Source organism: Thermobia domestica, chromosome 14 (genome assembly GCF_964235325.1).
Source record: "Thermobia domestica chromosome 14, izTheDome1.hap1.1, whole genome shotgun sequence".
NCBI classification, from domain to species: Eukaryota; Metazoa; Arthropoda; class Insecta; order Zygentoma; family Lepismatidae; genus Thermobia; species Thermobia domestica.
Window position 1 is genome coordinate 87,068,248 of NC_137467.1, and position 23,467 is coordinate 87,091,714.

At 34.3% G+C, this 23,467-nt stretch overlaps 1 protein-coding gene across 1 annotated transcript in view; it reads right to left on the bottom strand.

The window, feature by feature from the left end:
* Window positions 1-20,977: 20,977 nt before the first annotated feature.
* Window positions 20,978-23,467, bottom strand: part of Gycbeta100B (guanylate cyclase soluble subunit beta-1-like) — a 207,036-nt gene continuing 204,546 nt past the window's right edge. Inside the window, exon 14 of the mRNA XM_081738661.1 lies at window positions 20,978-21,174. Within this exon, the coding sequence (XP_081594787.1) occupies window positions 21,045-21,174 (130 nt within the window). The 3' untranslated portion in view covers window positions 20,978-21,044. The remainder of the gene's footprint in view (window positions 21,175-23,467) is intronic.

The following is a 23,467-nucleotide window of genomic DNA, read 5'->3' on the forward strand; positions in this document are numbered from 1 at the left end:
ATCTCCAGTCCTGGTCATCTCTGAAAAAATACTGTTTAAACGCAATGGAAAAAGCAAAATATCTTTTTTATCATCTGGGTTACAGAATCTCAGTCGAATTACTGGGTCACTATGGCTTTGAATCCTCGACCAAGTGGTGCTTCGTAAGCTAACCAACATCATCCGACTGACACTATGATCCGTTTGATCTCTAGCGTGTTCATTCTATCTGTGCAAATTACAACGTTCTATCCGCAAGAGATGAAAGTGATGCTGAATGTTCGGAACAGATAAATCTTCGGAAAAGACCAGAAAGTGGCAACCTCTTTGGTTATTTGAAATCAAAATTTTATTTATAGTAGCTCGACACAAATTTGTTTCCATCCTATAATTTAATGTGATTTATTCACGTTGAAATTTGAAACATGCAAGGTCTGCTACATCTATAAGGAACATCCAATTTTCCATTTGAACATTTGTAACTTTTCGTTATGATACGGTTTGGACTTTTAATATAGGATATTTCTGATAAAAAAAAATATCAGTAAAATAGCACTCATTCAATTTTATCTTTCTTTCTTCCTTTTTTTCACTTTGCATTACTAGTCTGGAATGGAAGATATGACCTACGCTACCTACTGGGTTTATTAGAATGTGGTTTGCATCAGTACGCCCAATAAACACTACCGAATTTACAACCGAACCACGCAGAAACAAAGAATGTGTTAAACTGTTGACATTATCTTAGATGTGTCTGTGAGATTTACAGTTCTACTGGAAATTGAGTATCCTATCCTTCTTGAAAGTGACTTAATGGATGTTTCAAGCATCCTCTATATATTTGAATAGTCCTGAAAATATATAAAAACAAACATTATTTTTATATTACTGTTGGATTTCTGGTAACGGCACTTTATAATGTTACGTTGTTTTCTTACTAAGTTTAAAATTCCACATTTTTATGTTCTCCCTTTTCTTTTTCTTCTTCTCTCGCCTTCTATCTCTCTCTCTCTCCCTCTCTACCTCATTTCTGAACCTCTGTGTAATATACATAGATTGGTTTCAATTTTTCATTGTCTGTGTTTCAGTTTCTCCCTAAATCAACTTATGAATCTTTCTTATTTCATTTCATCGATACTAATGCATGTGTAGTTTGAAATTAGAATTGTGTTCATGTCGTTAAATAATTTTAGTATGGGAGAGAAGAAAGGAGGAGAGAGAAAGGGTGTCTTTAATAGACACGATTATGATATAGGAAGGTGTATATTGGGTGGCCTAGCTGCACTGCGTTATGTGTCGCAATTTTTTTGATGCGGAGTGTACAACCGCGGTGTTACAAGATAGCTGCACTTCTGCCACCAACTACTATCTCTTTTGAGGCAATAAAGGAAATAAATGGACATACAGACTTTCTCGAGATGAGTTTTGCTCATGTACAGTGCAGGTTTTGAAAAAGAAGTCCACAGATGTGAATGAATTTTCCCTAGATCTCAGCAAATGTCACAAATATGCCCTCTTTTGGAAGCTAGTTGCGAGTCATTTTTACGTCAAATCAAAAATATATTATTCTCTCGATAAAACAATTATATGCTGTTGTTTCTTTAGAAAATTATACACGACAATTTGCAGTTTATATTCTACTGACAGGTATGCACGACGAATGCAATATATGCTTAAAAGTCACTTACTTGAATGGTATCATTTCCACTCTTATACACACGAAGATCCTGTTTCTGTTCAACATTTCGTATGCACAATTATCATATTATCAGTCAACAATTTCCATGCAATTGTCACACTCCTACATTTCTGTAATACAGTATTAGACATCACGTGTGGGGATGGCCCCACACTCTCTTTTAGGACAATTGCAAAATATATGTAATATTCCTTACTGATATGGATACAATATAATTACATACACTGAGGAAAAAAGTGTATGGCATACGTAAAAATGTAGTTACATGCGTAAATCTTGTAGCTTTTGAACTTAACGTACAATCCTATGTATATCCTGTAGCAAACGTATAACTAAAAAAGTATGTTTTATAAGTACTTACCTTTTAAGTGTTCCAAATAAACGTACTTATCGTACTAAGAAAAAGAACTGTATATAGGAAGTCAGGATTTCACGTAGAGATGGACGTACATATATAAAATATGGCTGATATATGTAACATACTTATACGTTGTGTATGGCAGACTGTTAGATTCAGGTATCTTGCACCGGCATGGTGTAACATCTAAGGGGAAAAGGGACAGTACGTATGTAGCATATGGATAACTTATGCTCACAAGGAGCGGACATGAACCTGTCATCCGAACATCCGAATCAAATCTAGTCCATTCGATAAATATAACAAACATATGTTTATGCACATATGGTAGGTGTCATGGACAACAGAATAAGGCTCTGGAGCCCATTAACCCTGTTAGTATAATAAAAATCGTAGACTCGCAGTGAAATAGCGATTGCATCAATGCTGTTCATTGGAGAGTCATAGGTTTATAGTTAATTCTCTTCAGCATGAAACAAGTTTTCCTGAGGTGTTACGTACGTATTGGGGCCCATAACGCACTTGAACAGGGCAAAAATTAGGAGAATGTCAGGAAACTTCCCCCCAGAAATCCTCCCATCGACTTTGAACCCCACAATGCAAATGTATCTAGAAAAACACTATAGGGGATAAAAAATTAGTGTACTAAGTTTTGTATTGATAAACAGAATAGGTGAGAGATTTTTTTTTTTTAATGCTCATGAAGACAAAAAAGGAAAACAACTTGTTTTATACAACCAAACTAAATTACCACATTTAACAGTTTACGAAACATTCACTTTATCAACCCTTTTGCTGTCTCTAGAATCACAGTTTGTTTCTTGAAACATTTACTTATTCATGCGAATAACAGATTGCTTTTCTCTGAGCAAGTAAAAAGAATGCTCGGAAGAGGGGTAAATGTTACAAAATATTTAAGTCTACAGTTCTTGGAAAGGCATCCTTGTATGACATGTCAGTGTCGCAAGCCTACATAATATTCGTTACAACAAATGATGTAGTTTCACCTCAAAATCTATATCCTTCCTCAGCAGTATAATTTTTAGCAAGGAACTAAATGTATTTTGCATTCAATTTATACTGTTGAATTTTGCTTGGCTTTATAAATGTACAGTACATATCATGTTTTGTTTACTCCGTATAGAAACACAATCAATTATTTGTTTAAATTTAACTAACAAATTTAATGTAAAACTACTATTACTTATTTTTCTAAACTGTTCATTACTTGTATAGTGGTTATCGTGTCTACTTGAGGGCTCACCAACAAATTTGGTTATGGGTACGAGGATGAAAAATTAGAAATCAAGTTCATCAATGAGAGCAAAACCGGAGGGTAAAATCACTACTCCGAAAAAATGGTAATAGATAACGACAAGTCGTTTCCCGCAATCGATTGAGCTTTCCGAAGATACATTTTATCTCCCTTCTTAACTCTCTACTGAAACCGGAAGTGGTCGAAATCCATAACTACTTTCGATTTTGATATTGATCTACATATAACAAAAATGATAAAAGATAGCAAGAATTGTATTTTGGAATCGATTTAACGTTGTAAAAACAAATACCATACACGGTCTAACTCTCTATTCATACGGTCTAAAACAATTAGAAAATGTGAAATTTGAGATTTAACTCTTTACACATTTCTTTTACCCTATGAGCCCATCCATTTAATTTTGACCGTTTTTCTCCCCGTTCGTTTCTATGTGTGTATACTCGTATAGTCTCGTTCTCGTCTCGTTAGTCTTAAAATAGTTTTTGTGTGAAATAAAAAAGTTATGGAATAAGTAGTATAATCTTTGTAACCTATCGGTTTCTCCTATTATTTATGTTATCCTCTATTGTAGAATTACTGTACTTTATACATTCCCTCATAACCAAGTGGCTACTGTTTGTGATTTCTTCACACGATCGTCTTTGCAGGTTCGATCCCATAAGTAGTAGTGCACAGAGAAATTCGTCAAGGGAAGTTTAAGCTTCCAAGTTTGTATAGTTCCAGGTGTTTGTGTACGTGTCTTTGCATGGTAAATATTTATTTTTACATAATATATTTGTCAAAGCCATGTTAAACCTGGAAACCTCCTTACATATAGCAAAACCTTGAATAAAAGTCTAGATCTAAGATCCCATTTTAAGCAGCTGACCTGCTGTCCTGTAGGCTTGGCGTTAAACTCAAAAGCAACGTTAAACTCTAATCAACCAACCAATCAGCTCTAATTGAAAGTTAAACTTCAATACCATTAGCTTATTTCTAGTTTATTGACAGCGAAATAAAAAAAAATGCTCTTCGATGCCACCAGACAACTTATAGACGGAAGAAAAACAACATTGAATTGCATCATAATGCAAATTTTACCCTTGAACTTCTAATTTGTAATCGATTTCTCTTCTTTTTTTTAGGGGAGCGGTGGCTCAGTGTTAGAGCGTCCAACTCTAGTGTTTGGGTTCCCTGGTTCGATCCTAGCTAGCTAAAAATGAACTTTATGGTGGACAAACACTTTGTGCGCGGGTTTTTCGGGGTTCCCCGTTTCCTCCCACTTTCTACATCCCAATATTTCATCCATTTCCCATCATCACCGTATCCTTTAACATAGCCAGCATAAACGTGGGACGTAAAACTAAAAGATTTCATTTCTTCTAGTTTGACTGCTGTATTCATCATAGAAAATTACATTCGCAAATAGTAAATTACTGTCAGTGTAGGTATTACTTCAAAGCTGACTCGTAGCTATATGGTTGACATACGGGAGACTGGGTTCAATTCCAGGTGGCAGCTCTTGTGTTTAGATTTCAGGTCAAAAGTAGATTTATGTTTAACGTAACTTTTGTGCTTAGTGGGACGTTAAACTTTAGACTACAACAAAGTTCTTTTTTTCAATTGTACGAAATAAATAATTAACGTTTCATTATTTCCTATTTTACGCTATAAGTTATTTCTGAATCTCAGGCAAAATAAAAATAATAACAATAATAACAATAATAACAATAATAATAATAATAATAATAATAATAATAATAATAATAATAATAATAATAATAATAATAATAATAATAATATAGTAACTTTTTAGACCTTTCTGCTTTTGGTACTAGAGGAATTATAATGCTAAATTTGTGTGTACTCCTGACCATTTTTAAGAATAGTGTCACTCAAGAATAGACCCCAATAGCGTCTATTTACAAAAATAAATAACTAAAACTAGAGATATCTTCTTTTATTTATTTTCTGATCTACTTCCTTTTGAATCATTATCTGTTTTACACACTTTTATCACTCCAGTGTAAGAAGCATCTAGTTCGATCCCAGACAATGTAAGTCTGTGGTAGATAACATGATGTTCATTGTTTTCTGGGTGTTCACGTGTTCCTTTCTCTGTTTTTAATCTAGCGATGTTTTCTTTATACTAATTCACACTTTTATTAATGATCTTCTTGTCCTTTGGCGTGCAGGACATCATTGTGAAACGTAAAACTCAGTGAGTTTTCTTTTTAAATGCACTAATGACAACATAAGAATTGAACTGATCAACCAAGCAGTTTATACGATCAAAGCAATTGTAGTATCCAATCACAAACACGCCGTGATACGAAAAGTTACGTTAAACATAAATCTACTTTTGACCTGAAATCCAAACACATGAGCTGCCACCTGAAATTGAACCCAGTCTGCCGTATGCCCAACGTGTAAAATTTATGCGTAAATGAGTAAGAACTGCCGACATTTTTAACTTTGTATAATTTCACAATACTAAGTTGACTTCTCACGATCGTTCCGATTTGATTAAACAAGACTACCAGAAACGATAATAATAAATGAATAGCAAAAAGATAATACTACATAACTTCCAGATTTTGAGTGGGATTCAATCCCGAAAAACACACTATGGCCTATTACCTTAGACCGCTGAACCAGGTCAGTCAGCTAATGTTTTCTTATAATCATAAATCAAGATGCACAGTCTATACTATAATTGACAAACTTTCAAAACTGCTGGAAACAAATATTATTACGTTTAACAATTGTGTAGGTACAAGTTGGAATTTAGAAACCTAGCAACCTCCGGTTCTAGGAGTACGCAGAAATGAGAAAATGTCGGATTTAGGACGTTATAGATCTATGTGTTGTATATATTTTATAGAAAATGACTACCTGTATAATCCTTTAAAGAAAAAAATTAAATACTAAATTTAAATTCAATAAAATGTTAATGTTTCTCAACTATAGCGAGTATAACAGTTCTACAGAATGTTAGTTCGACTGAACAAAATATTTCCTCAGAACTACCAGCTATGAAAACAACGGCGTTTCCCAGGGAACAGTAACACGCGATCCTTTTACATTCTAAAATCCTTATCCGAAATGCAAAAATCTATAACATAAGATTTTGACGGATCTTTAAAATTAGAATATTAATATTCAATTGATTAAAAATGTCTATTATTCAAATTCAGGAGGATGCAAATGGCTCCTTAACTTTCCGAAGACGCCCCTGTCAACAAGTATTTAAACTTTTGACTTCATTTTGGGTCTGGAGTCTGCCCGTGTTTTCTACTCTTTAAAAATTTTCATCGAATTTCTCAAAAACATTACAATCTGAAAATTACTCTTATTGTATTTATTATCACTAGTTAGATTGTAAATCACACAACGTAGGTAGAATTTAGACTTCTTAAAGTGATCTTACCGACAGAAGACAGAGAAGAATGACAACACCCAGAGTATGTCAACTCATATTTAAGCATTTCCAGTTTCTCATAAAACAACTTGTCCTAACGGTACTGTCACATTATTTTCGTAATTGTACGTATATCTTTCCTTTCGTTGTTAATTTTTTATAAACCTACGGAAAACATTATAAAAAGACCATGTATCACTTTAGAACGTGATCGTCAGAAAGTAGAGAATTTAATAGCAAACTAAACTTTGATTATAAAACAATATTTAAGGAAAATATGTGTATAACAATATAAAAAAGAACAATGTACGTTTACTAAGTCAATATATGTGGGTATGAACTTATTAGAATTATCAAAACTGTGAATTATCGGGACTTTCACATTATGTTATGAAGCCAAAATATAAAAAATAAATTATTTGGTTATGTTACACGAACACTGATAGTTTTACATGTAAAATTGAGGTAGATGGCTTTTATAAAGAAATTAATGATATTCTTCACTATTTTAACACAACCGAATATCTTGAAGACCATATATAAAAATATAAAATACCATAAAAATAAAATGCCACTCATTAAGAATAAAGTTTTGAAGAAGTTTGAAGATGAGAATAAAGATAAAATAATGGCTGATTTTTTTATTAAAAATGTATGCATTTAAAGTAGATGAAAAGTCAAGTTAAAAGCAAAAGGAATAATTAAACCAGTAGTAACAAAATAAATTAAATTTGATGATTATAAGAATCGCCTATTTAAAAATATATAGATATATAGGGTTACATAAATCGAAGTCATAAGCATGACATTTGTGTTATAACTGTTAATAAGCTAACGTTATATTATTTAGATAATTAGGTATGTATATTAAGAGATGGTTTAATTACGCTAGCTTGGGTTCAGTATAGAATAATGCAGAAATATTAAGTGTAGGACTGTGTGTGAGAGAGAGAAGGGGTGTATGTGTGTGTAATTTTAGACGTGTTGAAATGTTGGTGTAATTTTAGATATACGTTTCTTACGACTAAATTTAATAAAAATTTGCTTAATTATAGTCTCTTAGATGCGTGTATTTTAAATACTGATATTCTGTATAAAAATGTAGCCTAGACAAAGTCTGTATCTGAGAGCATGAAGATCATAAGTCCAAATTTGGCGAAAATGAGTTAAAACCAGTTTTGTATATCTTTTGGAGGTCTGCAAAGAATGGTTAGTAGTATTTTGTTGTATACGTGTTGATGACGTAATAAACCAAGTACATCATGTGGTATGTCCAAAATGTATTTAGTGCCAAATTAAAGTAAGTCCTGTTACTACAATTTAGCTCTATCTGATTTTGTATAAAGGAAAGCGCAAGTCCATTTACTCTTTTTTGGCTCGTAAGTTTTATGTTTTAAAATGCGTAAGTACACGTTGGCTTAGTAATCATATAATAAAACATTATGTGTAAGACAGTGACGTCTCGTGACATAATTTTTCGGTAGTTCACAGGCGTTAGAAAATTCTAATTCTAGAATATATTTATATTTACATATAAAAAGAAATACCATTCATAAACAAATGCTCCATTTCATTCGTATATGAAATCACTTCTGATGTTCTGGGCAATCATCCTGTCAAAAACTCTTCTGAAGTTTACTTTTTACATTTTTTCTCAGTCGATACTATAGCTAATGCACTGAGACTATTTTGAGCTACAGCACTCCTTTAAATGCTTTTATATTCTTTAATATGGTAAAACAACTTTCTGTTTCTGAAGTGAAGTCGAATTACTTACTACGATTTTCACGAATTTTTTTGCATGTCATTCTCTTTCTACAGACTCATCTTAACGACAATATACCAAGTGGAATCTGCATTTAACTCCAAACGTCAGTTAGTTCATATATTTGAATTGCCAGGTATGCTGTTTTATGAACTGTTAACACTATTCAGAAACATACAATGTATCACATTATGATAGTTGCAGAGGTACCTTTAATTATGATCACTTTGTCAAACATTCCCGGACTTGGGGGTATAGGGCCCCTGCAGGATCTTCACTCGGAGGGCTCCATCTAGCTTATAGAAGTCTCTCAAAGTATACTAAGTTTCATCTTCTTATTTTTTTATTCTGCTTATTGCAATGCCCCTCTATTTCAAAAGGATTTGATAAAATGCTAATTAAAATATTATTAATATAACCGGAAATTAGAGTTAATACTCACAGACCTAGTATTATGAATATATATAACACAAAGATGAAGTAGTTGTTTTACGAATGTTGTTTCCGTGGAATCACAAAATCCTTCAATTATATGATGAATCATTTTAAGATTATCTTGGTTCCTAATGTATAAAATGTAACATATAATCAATTGATTTCATATCACTGGTTATTAGATATTAATGGAATAGTGTCTCTAGGAATAATTTGTTATTATATTATTTTGTACCGAAAAAGACTTTTCGTTTCTTCCTCTTCTTCTGTTTTTGTTGCGTATGCCCTTTGGTAGAACGTACTAGCAAGACGGATGGTTTCTTTATGGGCAGAAATAGTTGTGCTGGAACGTCAGAGGGAGCAAGTATAATGGTTGTGTTTTGCTACTACTATCATAGTTTGTTATCGAGTTATTATATCAAGGAATGGTTATTCTATATACATATTCTACGAATGATATCTAAAGTATAATTCTGTTGAAGTCTAAAATTTGAATATATTTACTAAGTTTAAAGTGGAGTGCTGTAACCTCATGTTGGCTATTTGTTCTATTTGATAGCACGGATTGGAATAATAAGGCAGCGAGGTACGTAAGGTACTTGATTTTTCCTTCCTTTATCATATTATTCCAACATATAAATTCCCTTTATTCTCTTGGTTAGTTTTGGACATTTTGCCTATTGCTTTATCGCATTAAATTAATTAAGATTCTTGCATTATTACCACTCTGTGTGACTAATTAGAACAAGTTAGCTGTTACTGAGGCAGAATATTTTATTCTGTTAATTGGGTAATAGTTGAGGATTGAATTTGTTTAAATTCTCCTTCTGCTCTCATGAAGACCATAATGCAATACCGCTTGTTGAATTGTTAAATATATATCATTTTGATATTGGGGTTTTCAAAGTTTAAATATACTGTTTGAATTTCTGAAGGAGATCGGTTGTACGAGTATTATTTTATGAACTCAAATCCTACTACCGCTATTCAGATATATATTTATAGCATTGCTTTATAGTAGCGATAATACATGACTTATATTTTGTATTTTTCAGTGTAGTATTACAAAACCACTAAAATTAATATTGGGGGAACCAACAGATGTGTTATCTAGTAGTGTAAAAATGATCGATCTGGCTCATACTAGAACACACTAGGCCACATTAAACCAATCCAGATCCCGCCTAATACGAAATACTCGATAGTCCAGTTTCGCACGATACGCATGACCCACGTACCGTCCAACGATGGAAAATCGAACACCCCGGAAACTCGTTCTCTTTTATGACCCCTTTTAAAAAGAATGTATTCGTTTCCTTTTATGAGCACTTTTTAGGGATGGGTTCGTTCCCTTTTATGACCAATTTTTCAACCCCTATTTTAACATAGCAGAAATTACATAAGAAAGGCTACAAGAATTTTTTAACATAGCAGAGCTGAAAAAATGTATGGCCTATTTTTAACCCTAATGTAACAAAGCAGAGCTAATAAAAAGTTTGACTTATTCTCCACCCCTATATTTATATAGCAAAAATTACACAAGATTTTGAGCATAGAGACTACGAACCCATATTTTAGCAGCACTATTATGTAACATACCAACGAACACTAGAAGAATAGGTTGTGATCGTTCCCATTTAAGTGTCCTTTTTTCAACCCTTATGTAACACAGCAGACATTACGTAAGACAATAAACATATAATCCAATCACAAATTAGGGTGGTTCAGTGTTAGAGCGTTCACCTAAAGTGCTTGGGGTCCCTGGTACGAATCTAGTTCGCGACGTGTGGATTTTGTGGTGGACAAAGCCCGTGTTCATCGGTTTTCTCGGGGCTCTTCTGTTTCCTCTCTTTCTTCACTCCACCATTTCATTCATTTCTCATAATCACCGCCTCCTGTAGCCTAACCGGTATAACTATGGGACATAAAACTCAAATATTTCATTTAATTTTCCAATCAGAAATTACACAGAGACTACGGACACTTATTTTCGCAACTCCCTATGTATAAAAAAAAAGAACCTATTTTAAAACCCATATTTAATACAGCAGAGAATACGAACCAATAGCAGGAGTGTACTAGTTCATGTTCATCAACCCCTATGTAATATAGCAGAAATTACGCAGGCATTAATGTAGTACTATATGTCCCAAAAGTACTGACCATCAATGTCAAAACCCGAATAACTCGTAAACGGAGACACATATTGAGGTGGTGTTTCCACAGTGAGTAACATGTCATCAACTACTAAACGTCCCAGAAGTACTGACTATCGAGGACAAAGGTAAAATATTTAAACCAGAATATCTCGTAAACGGAGCCACATATTGAGGTGTTGTCTTCACATTTAGTAAAAGGTCGTCAACTAGTATATGCCCTAAAAGTACGGACCATCGAGGCCAAAGACAAAATATTTAAATTAGAATAACTCGTAAACGGAGCAACATATTGAGGTGCTGTTTCCACATTTACTAATAGGTCTTTAACTACTACATGCGCAAAAGTACTGACAGGCGAAGTCAAAGGTCAAATATTTAAACCAGAATACTTCGTAAACTTAGCAACATATTGAATTGCTGTTTCTGCATTTAGTAATAGGTCATCAACTGCTACACGTCCTAAAAGTACTGACCGTCGATGTGAAAGGCGATATATTTAAACTCGAATAATTCGTAAACAGTGCAACGAATTGAGGTGCTGTCCCTACATTTAGAAATAGGTCACCAATTACTACATGTCCCAAGAGTACTGACCGTCGAGTTCAAAAATCAAATATTTAAACCATAATAACTCTTAAAGGAGCAACATATTGGAGTGCTGTTTCCACGTTTAGTAATAAGTCACCACCCACTACCTGTAATGAAAGTAGTGATCATCGAGGTCAAAGATCAAAGGTATAAATAACCCGTAAACGGAGCGATGGATAAATTTTGTGTGACCTATTCAGTTTTGAACCAAGCAGAAAAAGCGAAAAACCAATAAATTTGAGTTTCTTCTTTACTTTTATATTAACGAGAAAGGCCAAGAAAGACCACATTAAGTAGTTGAGTGTTTTCTACCTTTTTGGGTTATTCAAATAAACGAAAAATAAATTTATGCCAAGCAGAAAAAGCGAAGAAATGCCATTTTGATTACCGAAGAGTTTTATATCGTGCTGTACTATTTAAACAGACGAAGGGATAAGTTTGAGTGACCTATTCAATTTTGTACCGAAGAAAAATCCCATTCTAACTAGATCAGAATTTATATACATTTTGATGCTATTCAAATAAACGAAGGAGTAAATTTACAATAACCATAAAAGCGAAAACGGACCATTTAAACTAAATCAAAATTTTGTATCATTTGTACTACTCGAATAAACAAAGTAATTAATTTGAGTGGTTTACTTAGTTTTCTACCAACCAGAATAAAACCTAAGAAGGGCCATTTGAGTAGCTGAGTATTTTGTAACTTTTGTAATATTTAAACAAATAAATACATAAATTAGTACTAATCGAAAAAGGTCCGTTTTAACTAGTTCAGAATTTATGGACCTTTTGTACTACTAAAATAACCAGAGAAAACGGAAGAAATGCCATTTTAACTATCTCAGAATTTCTGTAGCTTTTTTGATATTGTAAAAACGAAGTAACAAATTTGAGTGGGCTATTTAATTTTGTAACATCCAGAAAAAATGAAGAACCATTTTAACTAGCTGAGTATTTTAAATCATTTTGTACTATTTAAATAAACAAAGGAATAAATTTTTACTAACCAGGAAAAGCAAAAAAGGACCATTTTAACTAGCTCAGAATTGATGTACCACTTGTACTGCTCAAATAAACGAAGAGATAGATTTGAGTTGTTTTTAGTTTTGTAACAACATGAAAAAAAAACCGAAGTAGGGTCCTTTTAACTAGCTGAGAATTGTATATCTTTTTGTACTATTTAAACAAGCAAAGGAATAAATTTGTACGAAGAAGAAAAAAAGTGAAGAAATGCCATTAGAACTATCTCAGTATGTTATACCTTTCTGTGCTACTTAAACAAACGAGGCAATTTATTTGAGTGGGTTATATATTTTTCACCGTTTTCACGGTTCATATTTTGAACCGTTTTCTACTATTTAAATAAACAAGAATAAATTTGTGCTAAATAAAAAGAGCAAAAAATGCCAATTTTAAATAGCTCAGAATTTTATAACATTTTGTATTATTAAATAAACGAAAAAGCCAAAGAACGCTCATTTTGATTAGCTGAGATTTTTATAGAATTTTCTATTTAAGAAAACAAAGGAATAAATTACCACTAACAGTAAAAGGCAAAAGAAATTACCCAATTCAATTTTGTAAGAACCAGGAAAGAATGTACTATTTTTAAAAAGTGAAGAACGATCCACGTTAACTAGCTGAGTATTTCTTTTGTTCTTTTGTGCGTTTTAAATAAACAAATGAATAAATTTGTACTAACTAGAAATAGAGAAAAATAACCATTTTACTAGCTCCGAGTTTATGTATCTTTCGTACTACTCAAATAAACGAAAGAATAAATATGGCTGTTCTACTTTTTGTACCAACGAGAAAAAACGAAGAAGAATCATTTTAGGTAGCTGAATATTTTAAAACATCTTCTACCATTTAAATAAAAATGGAATAAGTTTTTACCAACGAGAAAAAGCGAAAGAGGACCATTATAACTAGCTCTGATTTTATGTATTTTTGTACTACTCAAATAAAGAAAAGAATAAATATGGTTGTTCTATTTTATGTACAAACAAGAAAAACGAAGAAGGACCGTTTTTGCTAGCTGAGTATTTTAAATCATCTTGTATTATTTAAATAAACAAAGGGATAAATTGAGTGATCATTTCTATTTTGTACCAGCGAGAAATGCCATTTTTAACTAGTTCAGAATTTATGTACCTTTTGCATTACTCATAAACGAAAGAATAAATCTGAGTGACCTATTCAATTTTGTACCAACGAGAAATGCCACTTTAACTAATTGAATTTCTGTGCCAATTTGTACTATTCAAATAAACATAGGAATAAATGTAGGTGTCCTATTTTTTATACGTACGAGAAAGACCATTTGACTTAGCTCAGAATTCTTGTACCTTTTGTGTCTTTCAAATAAACGAAGAGATAAGTGTGGATGGAGAATTTAGAACCAGAAAAAGTGAAGAATGAATAAAATTTGGGTAGACTATGTTGTTTGTACTATTCAAATAAAAGAAGGAATAAATTTGAATGGCCTATTCAAGGAAGCAGAAAAAAGTGAAGAAATTTCATTTTAACTAACTCAGCATTCTATACCATTTTGTACCATTTAAATAAACTGAGGATAATTTGGGTGGTCTATTTATTTTTGAACTAACCAGAAATACCATTTTAGCTAGCTTATAAATTGTGAGCCATTTTGTAGTGATTCAAATAAACGAAGGAATAAATTTGTACTAACCAGAAAAGACGGAAAAGGAACATTTTACATAATTAACTGAGAATTTAGAACCTTTGTGCAATTTAAACAAACGAAGGGATAATCTTGAGTGACATAATTTTTCTGTCAACCAGAAAAAGGACAATTTTAACTAACTCAGCATTTTATACCTTTCTGGCGTATTCAAATAAAAGAAGGAATTAATTTCAGTAGTCTATTTACTTGTGGTGCTAGATTTTGTACTATTTTCTATATTTTTGTGTCATCGAGAGAGGGTCATTTAAAAGTTTTTCAGACCAATTTTTATACACGAAGAGCCATATAACTATGTTTGTGCACTTTTTGTATACCATTCAAAGTAAACGAAGAAGGGCAAATTTTTAAATTCGAATATTTTGTGCCAACAAAAAACATATTCCGTTTAAATAAGCAACATTGTTGTGATACTTCGTGTATGTTAAAACTCTCGAGTCATAGACCAAAATGCTAAACAAGTTGCATTGCAAAGTAAGTTTTAATTGCCTCTCCCGTCATGTAAACAAAATGCACCGTATAAGCAGCTTTTGCCTAGTGAAATTACACTAAAAAGAATATTAATAGCCGTTTGAGTTCCACATTAGTAAGGTGCCCTACGTTATATTAAAAAAGCTAAACAAGTTGCATTGCAAAGTAAGTTTTAATTGCCTCTCCCGTCATGTAAACAAAATGCACCGTATAAGCAGCTTTTGCCTATTGAAATTACACTAAAAAGAATATTAATAGTCGTTTGACTTCCACACTAGTAAGGTGACGTACGTTATATAAAAAAGGAATTTGCGCTCAATAGACTGTAGCTTAGGACCCTCACAATACTAACAATACAAATGTTAGGTAACGCTTTCGTAACGTTTCTTTTTTCTATTATTTTATTTAAAGTGCATTAATACATAGAAGCCTAAATATCTGCAGTAACACAGAGAGTAATAATTTTGAGAGTTGAATAATTCAGCACTTTTCTATATGGTGGGCAACACGGAACTTTGAACGCTCTTCTCTTCCTTGATGACCTGATTTTTACTTTAATATGATGTCTTTTTTCTTCTGGTTTTCCTTCTCCCTTTTCCTCTATTATCACTGTGATCCAAAATGGCCAAGCAGATTCTTCTTCTTTAATACGTCTTCATCCCTTAATAACGCTAATTGCTATGGAGTTTTGTTGTACAGAATTAAGGTAAAATTGAACGCATGACGCTACGCTCCTCCACTTGAATATTTCTGTTCTGTAACACATTGTAGCTCTGGTTGTTTAAATCTTACCTTCAAATGTTTAGTTAGCGACGGGAAACTTTAGACTTAATTCGCTAAACGCACGTACAATAACCATATAACTGTGAGTCAGGCAGTGACGGAAAAGGCAATTAAAATTTATTTTGCAATGCAACTTGTTTAGTATTTTGGTATATAACTCTACAGATTTAACACACACGAAGTATCACAACAATATGGCGCTTACCTAAACGTTATATTTTTTTTCTGTTGGAACAAAAAATTTGAATTTAAAAATTTTCCCTTCTTCGTTTATTTCGAATGATATACAAAAAGTGCACAAACATAGTTAAATGACTCTCCTTATACAAAAATTGGTCTGCAAGAGCTTTAAAATTGCCCTTCGTCTGGGTAACACAAAAATATACAAAATAGTACAAAATCTAGCACCACAACTAAATAGGCTACTCGAATTATTTCCTTCGTTTATTTGAATAATCCAGAGGTATAAAATGCTGAGTTAGTTAAAATTGTACTTTTCTGTTTGACACACAAAAAAGACTACTCAAAATTATCCATTGTTTGTTTAAATAGTACAAAAGTTATAGAATTGTCAGTTAATTAAATGGCCATATTTCCTCTTTTCTGATTACTGCAAATTTATTCCTTTGTTTATTTGAATCACTAAAAAATGGCACAGAAATTCTGGGCTAGCTAAAATGTCATTTCTAGTTGGTTCAAAAATAATAGACCACATCAAATTATTCTCAGTTTATTTAAGTGGTACAAACTGATATGAAATGCTGAGTTAGTTAAAAAGAACCTTCTTGACTTTTTTCTACTTGGTACACTCCGCATCAAAAAAATTGTGACATCTAACGCCGTGCACTAGGCCACCCAATATACACCTTCTTATCCCATAATCGTGTCTGATAAAAACATTCCCTCTCACCCCTCCTTTCCTCTCTCCCATACTAAAATCAGCAAAAAAGATGAGTGCAATTCTTATTTCAAAATATACATATTTTAGTATACACAAAATAAAACAATCAAAGCGAGACGAAACAAGATTCCTAAGATAATGTAGAGGGAGACTTAAACACACACACAGAATAAGAAGAAAAACTAAACACAGATAAAAATATGGACTTTATAAGTATTTAAAAAAGAAGAACCTAACATTATAAAGTTCCGTTTCCAGAAATCCAACAGGAATATAGAAGTTTGGATTATATATTTCTTCAGAACTATTCCAATACATAGAAGGTACAGGAAACAATCATTAAGTCACTTTCAAAATGAATACCAACTTGGAGGTCAAATTAAATACTGAATTTCCTGTGAAATTTTAGAGCTCTGAAACACATAAAGAATGATGTCAGTAGTTTAATACACGTGCTTTGTTTCACGTATTTCGGGAGCAAATTCGGTGGTGTTCATTGAACTTACTGATACGAAATACAATATAATAAACCCAGTAATACCTCCATTCCGAACTACTAATACAAACTGAACAAAAATTAAAAAAGAAAAGAAGGAAACAAAGAAAGGGATATTTTAGTGTTAAATTTCTATGAGAAAGAGTCAATATTAGAAGTCCAAACTTTATCATAATGAAAAGTTAAAAATGTTCAAAACAAAAATTAGATGTTCTTTATAAACGTAACAGACCATGCATGTTTCACATTAAACACGTGAGTAAAATATATTGAATTATTGGATGGAAAGGAACTTTGTGTCAAACTAATAAAAATAAAACCTTCTCTTGAATCAGCAGAAAGAGGCCATTTTCTAGTCATCTCTGAAGATTTATCTGTTCTGAACATCCACTCTCGATTTCACCTATTGTGAATATAACGTTCTAATTCGAACAGATACAATGAACGCCCCAGAGCTTAAGTTGGCCGCTGCATCAGTTGGGTGATGTGGGTTGGTTATGGACCGGCACTGATTTGAACCCGTACTGACCCGGTGATTCGATTGAGACACGGTAACCTAAGGACAAAGAACAGATTTATGAGAAAGAGAGAAGCAATAAGAGAGAGAGAGAGATGTAATAAATAGGAAACGAAGATAAACATGACTAGTCACAGATAGAAAGACGAATTTATAAATGAACACTACTTTTCATTATACTGTATGACAACAAACGCATACACTCTGTACTCATATTCTCATAAGTGATGTTTTGTAAGTTCTCCAACGGCAAATGAATCTCTGTTCGTAGCAATTATTTTATGACAAAAAGATTTTACTTGATGGGGGTTCGAACCGGGGTTTTCTAGTTGCAAGTCCAGCACGCTACCGCTACTCCACAGATTACTGTACCCAAAACATGTTTAACAAATGGTGTAGTGTTTCTTCTAAGGGGATACGGACAAAATCTCGCGGCCGAAACATCGCCGCCCAAAATCTGGCCGGCCAAAACCTCGCCGTCCAAAACCTCGCGGGACAAAATTTCGCCGGGCCAAAACCTAGCGGGACAAAATCTCGCCGCCCAAAATCTCACCGGGTAGAATCTCGCCTGTCAAAACTTCGCCATCCAAAACCTCGCGAACCAAAATTTCGCTTGGCCAAAACCTTGCGGAATGAAACATTTCTTTAAAATTTACCCAATGAGTTTCTTAATATACAATTCTACATTACAAATAATAATAATAATAATAATAAGAAGAAGAAGGAGGAGGAGGAGGAGGAGGAGAAGAAGAAGATACAAAACATCGTGTGCGTGGGCTTTCTCGGTTTATTCCCGTTTCCTCCCACTTTCTTTATTCGATCATTTCCTTCATCCTGGTCATCTACGTCTCTTTTAACCTACAGGACATAATCAAGGGACGTCGTAAAAACTCATATATTATTTCATACTTTCATAAATATTATGAGATTTTTGTTAAAATTTTAAGTATATATTATTTGAAGGTTGGCACAGTTCTCACAGCTTTGATTAAAATTAGTTAGGAATAAACGATGAATTTAGCCTCCAACTAAAGGCGAATTAATCCTCCTTTTCCCCGATTTAAAAAAAGTTCAAATATACAGTAATTTTCATTTAAATAAATAGTATTACATATCGACGCAATATGGCGCTTCTTTTTAGGCAAAATTTTGGGTATTGCGATATTTTGGGGCGCGAGGTTTTGGAAGACAAGGTTTTGGCAAGGCGAAGTTTCGGCCCGGCGAGATTTTGGCCCGCGAGGTTTTGTCCAAGCGAGGTTTGTGCATCGCGAGATTTTGGCCCGCGACGTTTTGGGCGGCAAGGTTTTGGCCTGGCGGGGTTGTGACCAGGCAAGCTTTTGTCCCGCGAGGTTTTGCGCGGCAGGTTTTGGCCAGGCGAGTTTTCGTTCCGGCGAGATTTTGGTCCGCGAAGTTTTGGGAGGCGAGGTTTTGGGCCGCGAGGTTTTGTACCCAAACCCTTCTAAGACCAATAATATGAAAAGTGGATTTTTCTGTCGAAAACAACTGTTTGTTTTGTATTTATGTTCTCTGTTAGAGATTAAGTTTAAAAAGGAGAATACTGTAATGTGTTGGATGCTCTCCCACCCGCAACTGAACCCGGCGCTTGTTCACCAAAGACATACACTAGGCACTATATAAATGAGTAGGAAGAGCACTTGATGAAGTCAACCAAATCAGTAAAAAAAGAGCTACTAGAATCTTTGGACTCCTAATGGAGACACACTGCATATTCAATCACACCAAAATCTGATGCAGTCAATCAAGAGTGAGCGAATGTGACTTTTTTTTTCTACAAGATTATTACGAGTCTTAATAGAAATTACCATGCGAACGAAACGTGATAGAATATTTGGCGTACTTACCAACGCCTAAGTAAGTGTTTTTTTTCTGTTTTCTGGAAAACAAGGATTTGTGACTTACGCACTTCACGCTCTTAGGTACAGAAATTGTAGTTGACTGCCAAAGCCCCATTTATCCACTACTTCCATCATTAAACTTCTTCTTTGCATTATGCAAACACCTAGTCTTACGATTGATTGAGAAGAAATCAGTGACTAGGCCATGTTATGCTGCTACGGACTCGATCACTTTGTGATGTCATTATTTCTTGTAAGTAAGGTAGGTGTGCGCAATTTCGTCATGTTTGCAATTCTGCCAGGTACCTGTGTCTCCGAACACATTGGCATAAGTCGATATACGGGGTCAGTGTATAGGTAGATAGCGCATGTAAACGTGAGTAGGAGCTAAGCGCGAAAGGCAGGCAGTCAGTGTATGTGATAGACGTAATGCTGTTTTAAGAGCAAGAGCAACGAAGCTCAGTCCATTGTTGCAGAAGGAAGATTCGAAGCTTTGGCGTAAGTATTGCACTGTGAAAATGAATGCTTTATATTTACAACGATATGTGTAACGCTGTGAGTTGTGCATTGGGAGTCATATTGTCACCCCGTCTGTGTAGTATTTGGAGGTGCTTGCAATTTCGCCATGCAGAAGAAAGGGTGGCGAAATTGGAAGCTATGTTAATGTGCATGTCGTTTTGGAGCAATGGAGTGATATTTCCTTTTTTCGATTTTAATATCTTCTTTCCTTCGATTTAGTTGCAGATAATGGCAGACAGACGGGATAAAGGGAAGTACTGCAAGTGGTTATGGATGGATTTAAAGAAAGCTTTGATCAGCATTACCCATCATCAGCTATCTTTCAACTCTCCAATTAAACAATTCAAAATATCACGTCAAACAATAGGTGCCTATGTACAAGCACAAAAGACACAACGTACACTCCCTGGTAGAAACTATGTGTTAAATGTAGCAGAGGAAGAGGTCTTAGTCCAGAGGATTGTCCTGCTAGCGGACGTAGGATTTCCTCTCACACTTCGACTGTTTAAAAAATGTGTCTACGAGTTTTGTTCACAAAACAAAGTGCCACATCCTTTCAACAATATACAAGGTGCTGCAAGTTGAACATCACTTCGTGGATTTTTGTTACGGCATCCTGAAGTGGCGAAAAGAGAAGCTCATCATTTAAATGAAGCTAAATATATAAATATTTAGTAATGATTAAGTATTATGTTTATCATAATATTTATGGGGTGAAACTATGTACTAAAGTGTGTGTTTTGTCGAGCGGTTTGACTTTCACCTTTGTTTACAGTAGAGGTGGCAAAATTATGGACAGGATGTATGCCATTTCGTCAGTTGCATACTTTTTATCTATTGTATTCGGAAGCATCATACTATTAACGTATGGGTGTATATTTTGTCCCACAGATAACTTAAGCCGTATACTATCCATTTCCAGTACGGATTTACTTGCCATACCTATCAGGAATTTGCAACAGTCGTTCAAAGCTTAACGTGGCGAATTGGACACACCTATCTTATATTTTAAATACGAATGTTATCAGGTAGAAACAAGAAATACTGCCATATAAGAAAACAGTCTTACAATGTTAGATATATATTTATTTATAACATTATACATACAAATACGAATATTTCTTTCTGTGTTTTACACGATATATTCTGGTCCACGCGTAAGAAACCAAACATTCATTGGCTGCGACTTTCCTTTCATGGAAACTGGTCCTCGATACTCGAATTGAAACTGTGGATCCATGTTATCTGGTCGAGTTAAGTACCTAAAACAAGCGAGAAAAGGAATTATTGAATGTGGCATTATTAAGTGATATATAACGAGATACTGCACAGTTTCTGGCATTGCCCCCTACCATTCATATAAAATCTTGAGTACGGACTCAAATGACAGCGTAATATCTTCGTATGTAATGGTGGAAATAAAATGTTTCTTTTGGTTAATTACCTGTTTGTGAGGTGCTTGAAGCATTGATATTGGACACTCAAGCAAGGTTTGCAACTTTTAAATATCGAAGAGCCAGAAAAGTTTTCTTTCCCATGGAAAGACTACAAAAGACAACACTGAGATGTCATTTGGGGAGCAATGTCCTTCCTACGGCACCATCAAAGCAAGGATAGATTGTTTGAAGATTAGTTATTTCATCTTTGGACATGAGGTCCAATGTGGGTTCTGTTCATAAACCTGCTCTTCACAAACCAATCCTTGAGTACAGGCGAATATGAAAACTAGCCCAAATAGTGAACGTCTCACGGGAATATCATACTTTGTTCATTATCAGCAGCATATTGGACATGCGTAATCTTTCAGCAAAGTGGATGCCTAGATATATGAACAAGGACCCGAAGAAAGGATGGAGTCTCGAAGGCAGTTTCTATCCGTTTTGAGGATAGTTCTACAAATGTTTTGCCCCGGTTTGTAACTGAGGAAAACATCTAGCCCTATATCTATGATGTTGAGACCAAAGTTCAATAATTAGAGGGACGTCACTTCGAGATATCCGTGCCCAAACAAGTTCTGCACCTAGATATGAGCAAAGAAGATAAGGCTTTAATATTTTAGGATTAATTGTGGAGTACTTACCTCAAAACTATAGTATCAGAGCTATTACACTAATTTCTTGGATAAGCGGTACAAGTCAATTAAGACTAAATGCTTTGGAAAGTAGTCCAAGAGGATTTATATCGCACAGTGGCATTTATACAGTTGACACGTTTCATATCAAATAAACACCTTGGGACACCAATTTGTTCGCTACCCCTACTATTCACCTGACCAGAATCCTCATGATTGTTATTTGTCCTTTATGGACAAACGCTTGAACAAACGCTTTATGGAACATCCATCCATCACGTCCGACATGCTGCGGAGGCTTAAGTTTAGGGCAAAATAGTATTTACAAGGGCTAGACAAGCGGCAATATTGCTTTAGCAAGTGCATCAGTTTGAAGGTTAAATATGTTGAATAACTACAGTAGAGCGTCGATTATCCGAACGTCGGTCAACCGAACGACCGCGTAATCGAACTGTGTACTCGCTCGCACCTGTTACTCTCCCACCCTGCCGTCCATCATCCCCCTCACTCCCAAACCAAGTTTCCCACAGTAGTCGCCACACTGAGCCACCGCTGGCGGAACATTGCTTCTAATGGGGCCTTCATAAGACGCTCCTGACCGGCCAAGCCGCCAGTCGCTGTGTTTCAACAATCAGCACACTTCTGTCGGTTTGGCACTGGCTGTAGAAGAAGCGGCAGTATCAAAGCTGTTCACAGCAACAGCTGCGCCAGCTTAGAGTTGAGGCGTGCCGCTCCGCGCATGGCAAATAAACATGTACAGTTCGATTATCCGAACAAACCAGTTTTCCGAATACCCATGTCCCCCAATTACTTCGGATAATCGACGCTCTACTGTATGTTCATTTATCCCTCTATTCGACTCTTCAGTCGAACTTTCAGGAACTTTCCGGTATACCCTCGAGCTAAATATAATAGATTAACAAAACCTACAAACCAACATAAACTATAGAAAAATATAAATATTCCTTAACTTACATAAGCGTCCATTGAGGCAATTAGTAAACGATACCTTTTTCTGTGAAATTAAAAATTTCGACATAGAACTTTTATGATGGTGAAAAATATTTATCTCAACGTGGAAACGAGTAAGGAAATTTCCAGCTTGCCCGGTTGCTAGTGTGCACATGATGCAGCTTAATATTCATTGATCCTGTGATACTTCCTCACCATTTCACCAATACATCAATGAGTGAATATCAAAATGTGAATAGGAAAACTTATAATCTATCTTAAGAAAAACTACAACAGAAAAATTTTAGATATAGACAAATGTTTATGAAGATAATTGCTTTTATAATTGGTGTGTTTCTGAATAAAATAAGAGATTCGATACTAAATGTAAGATCCAAAGCAATATCAGACCTCTTAGGGGTAAATAAGACTGTTCACTAAGTAATAAGAGAGGGTTTAAAGGCACGTAAGCTGTATACAGGTAGTCTGTCTCAATATTTTACGGTGGTGCAGAAACTGGAAAGAGTGTGACA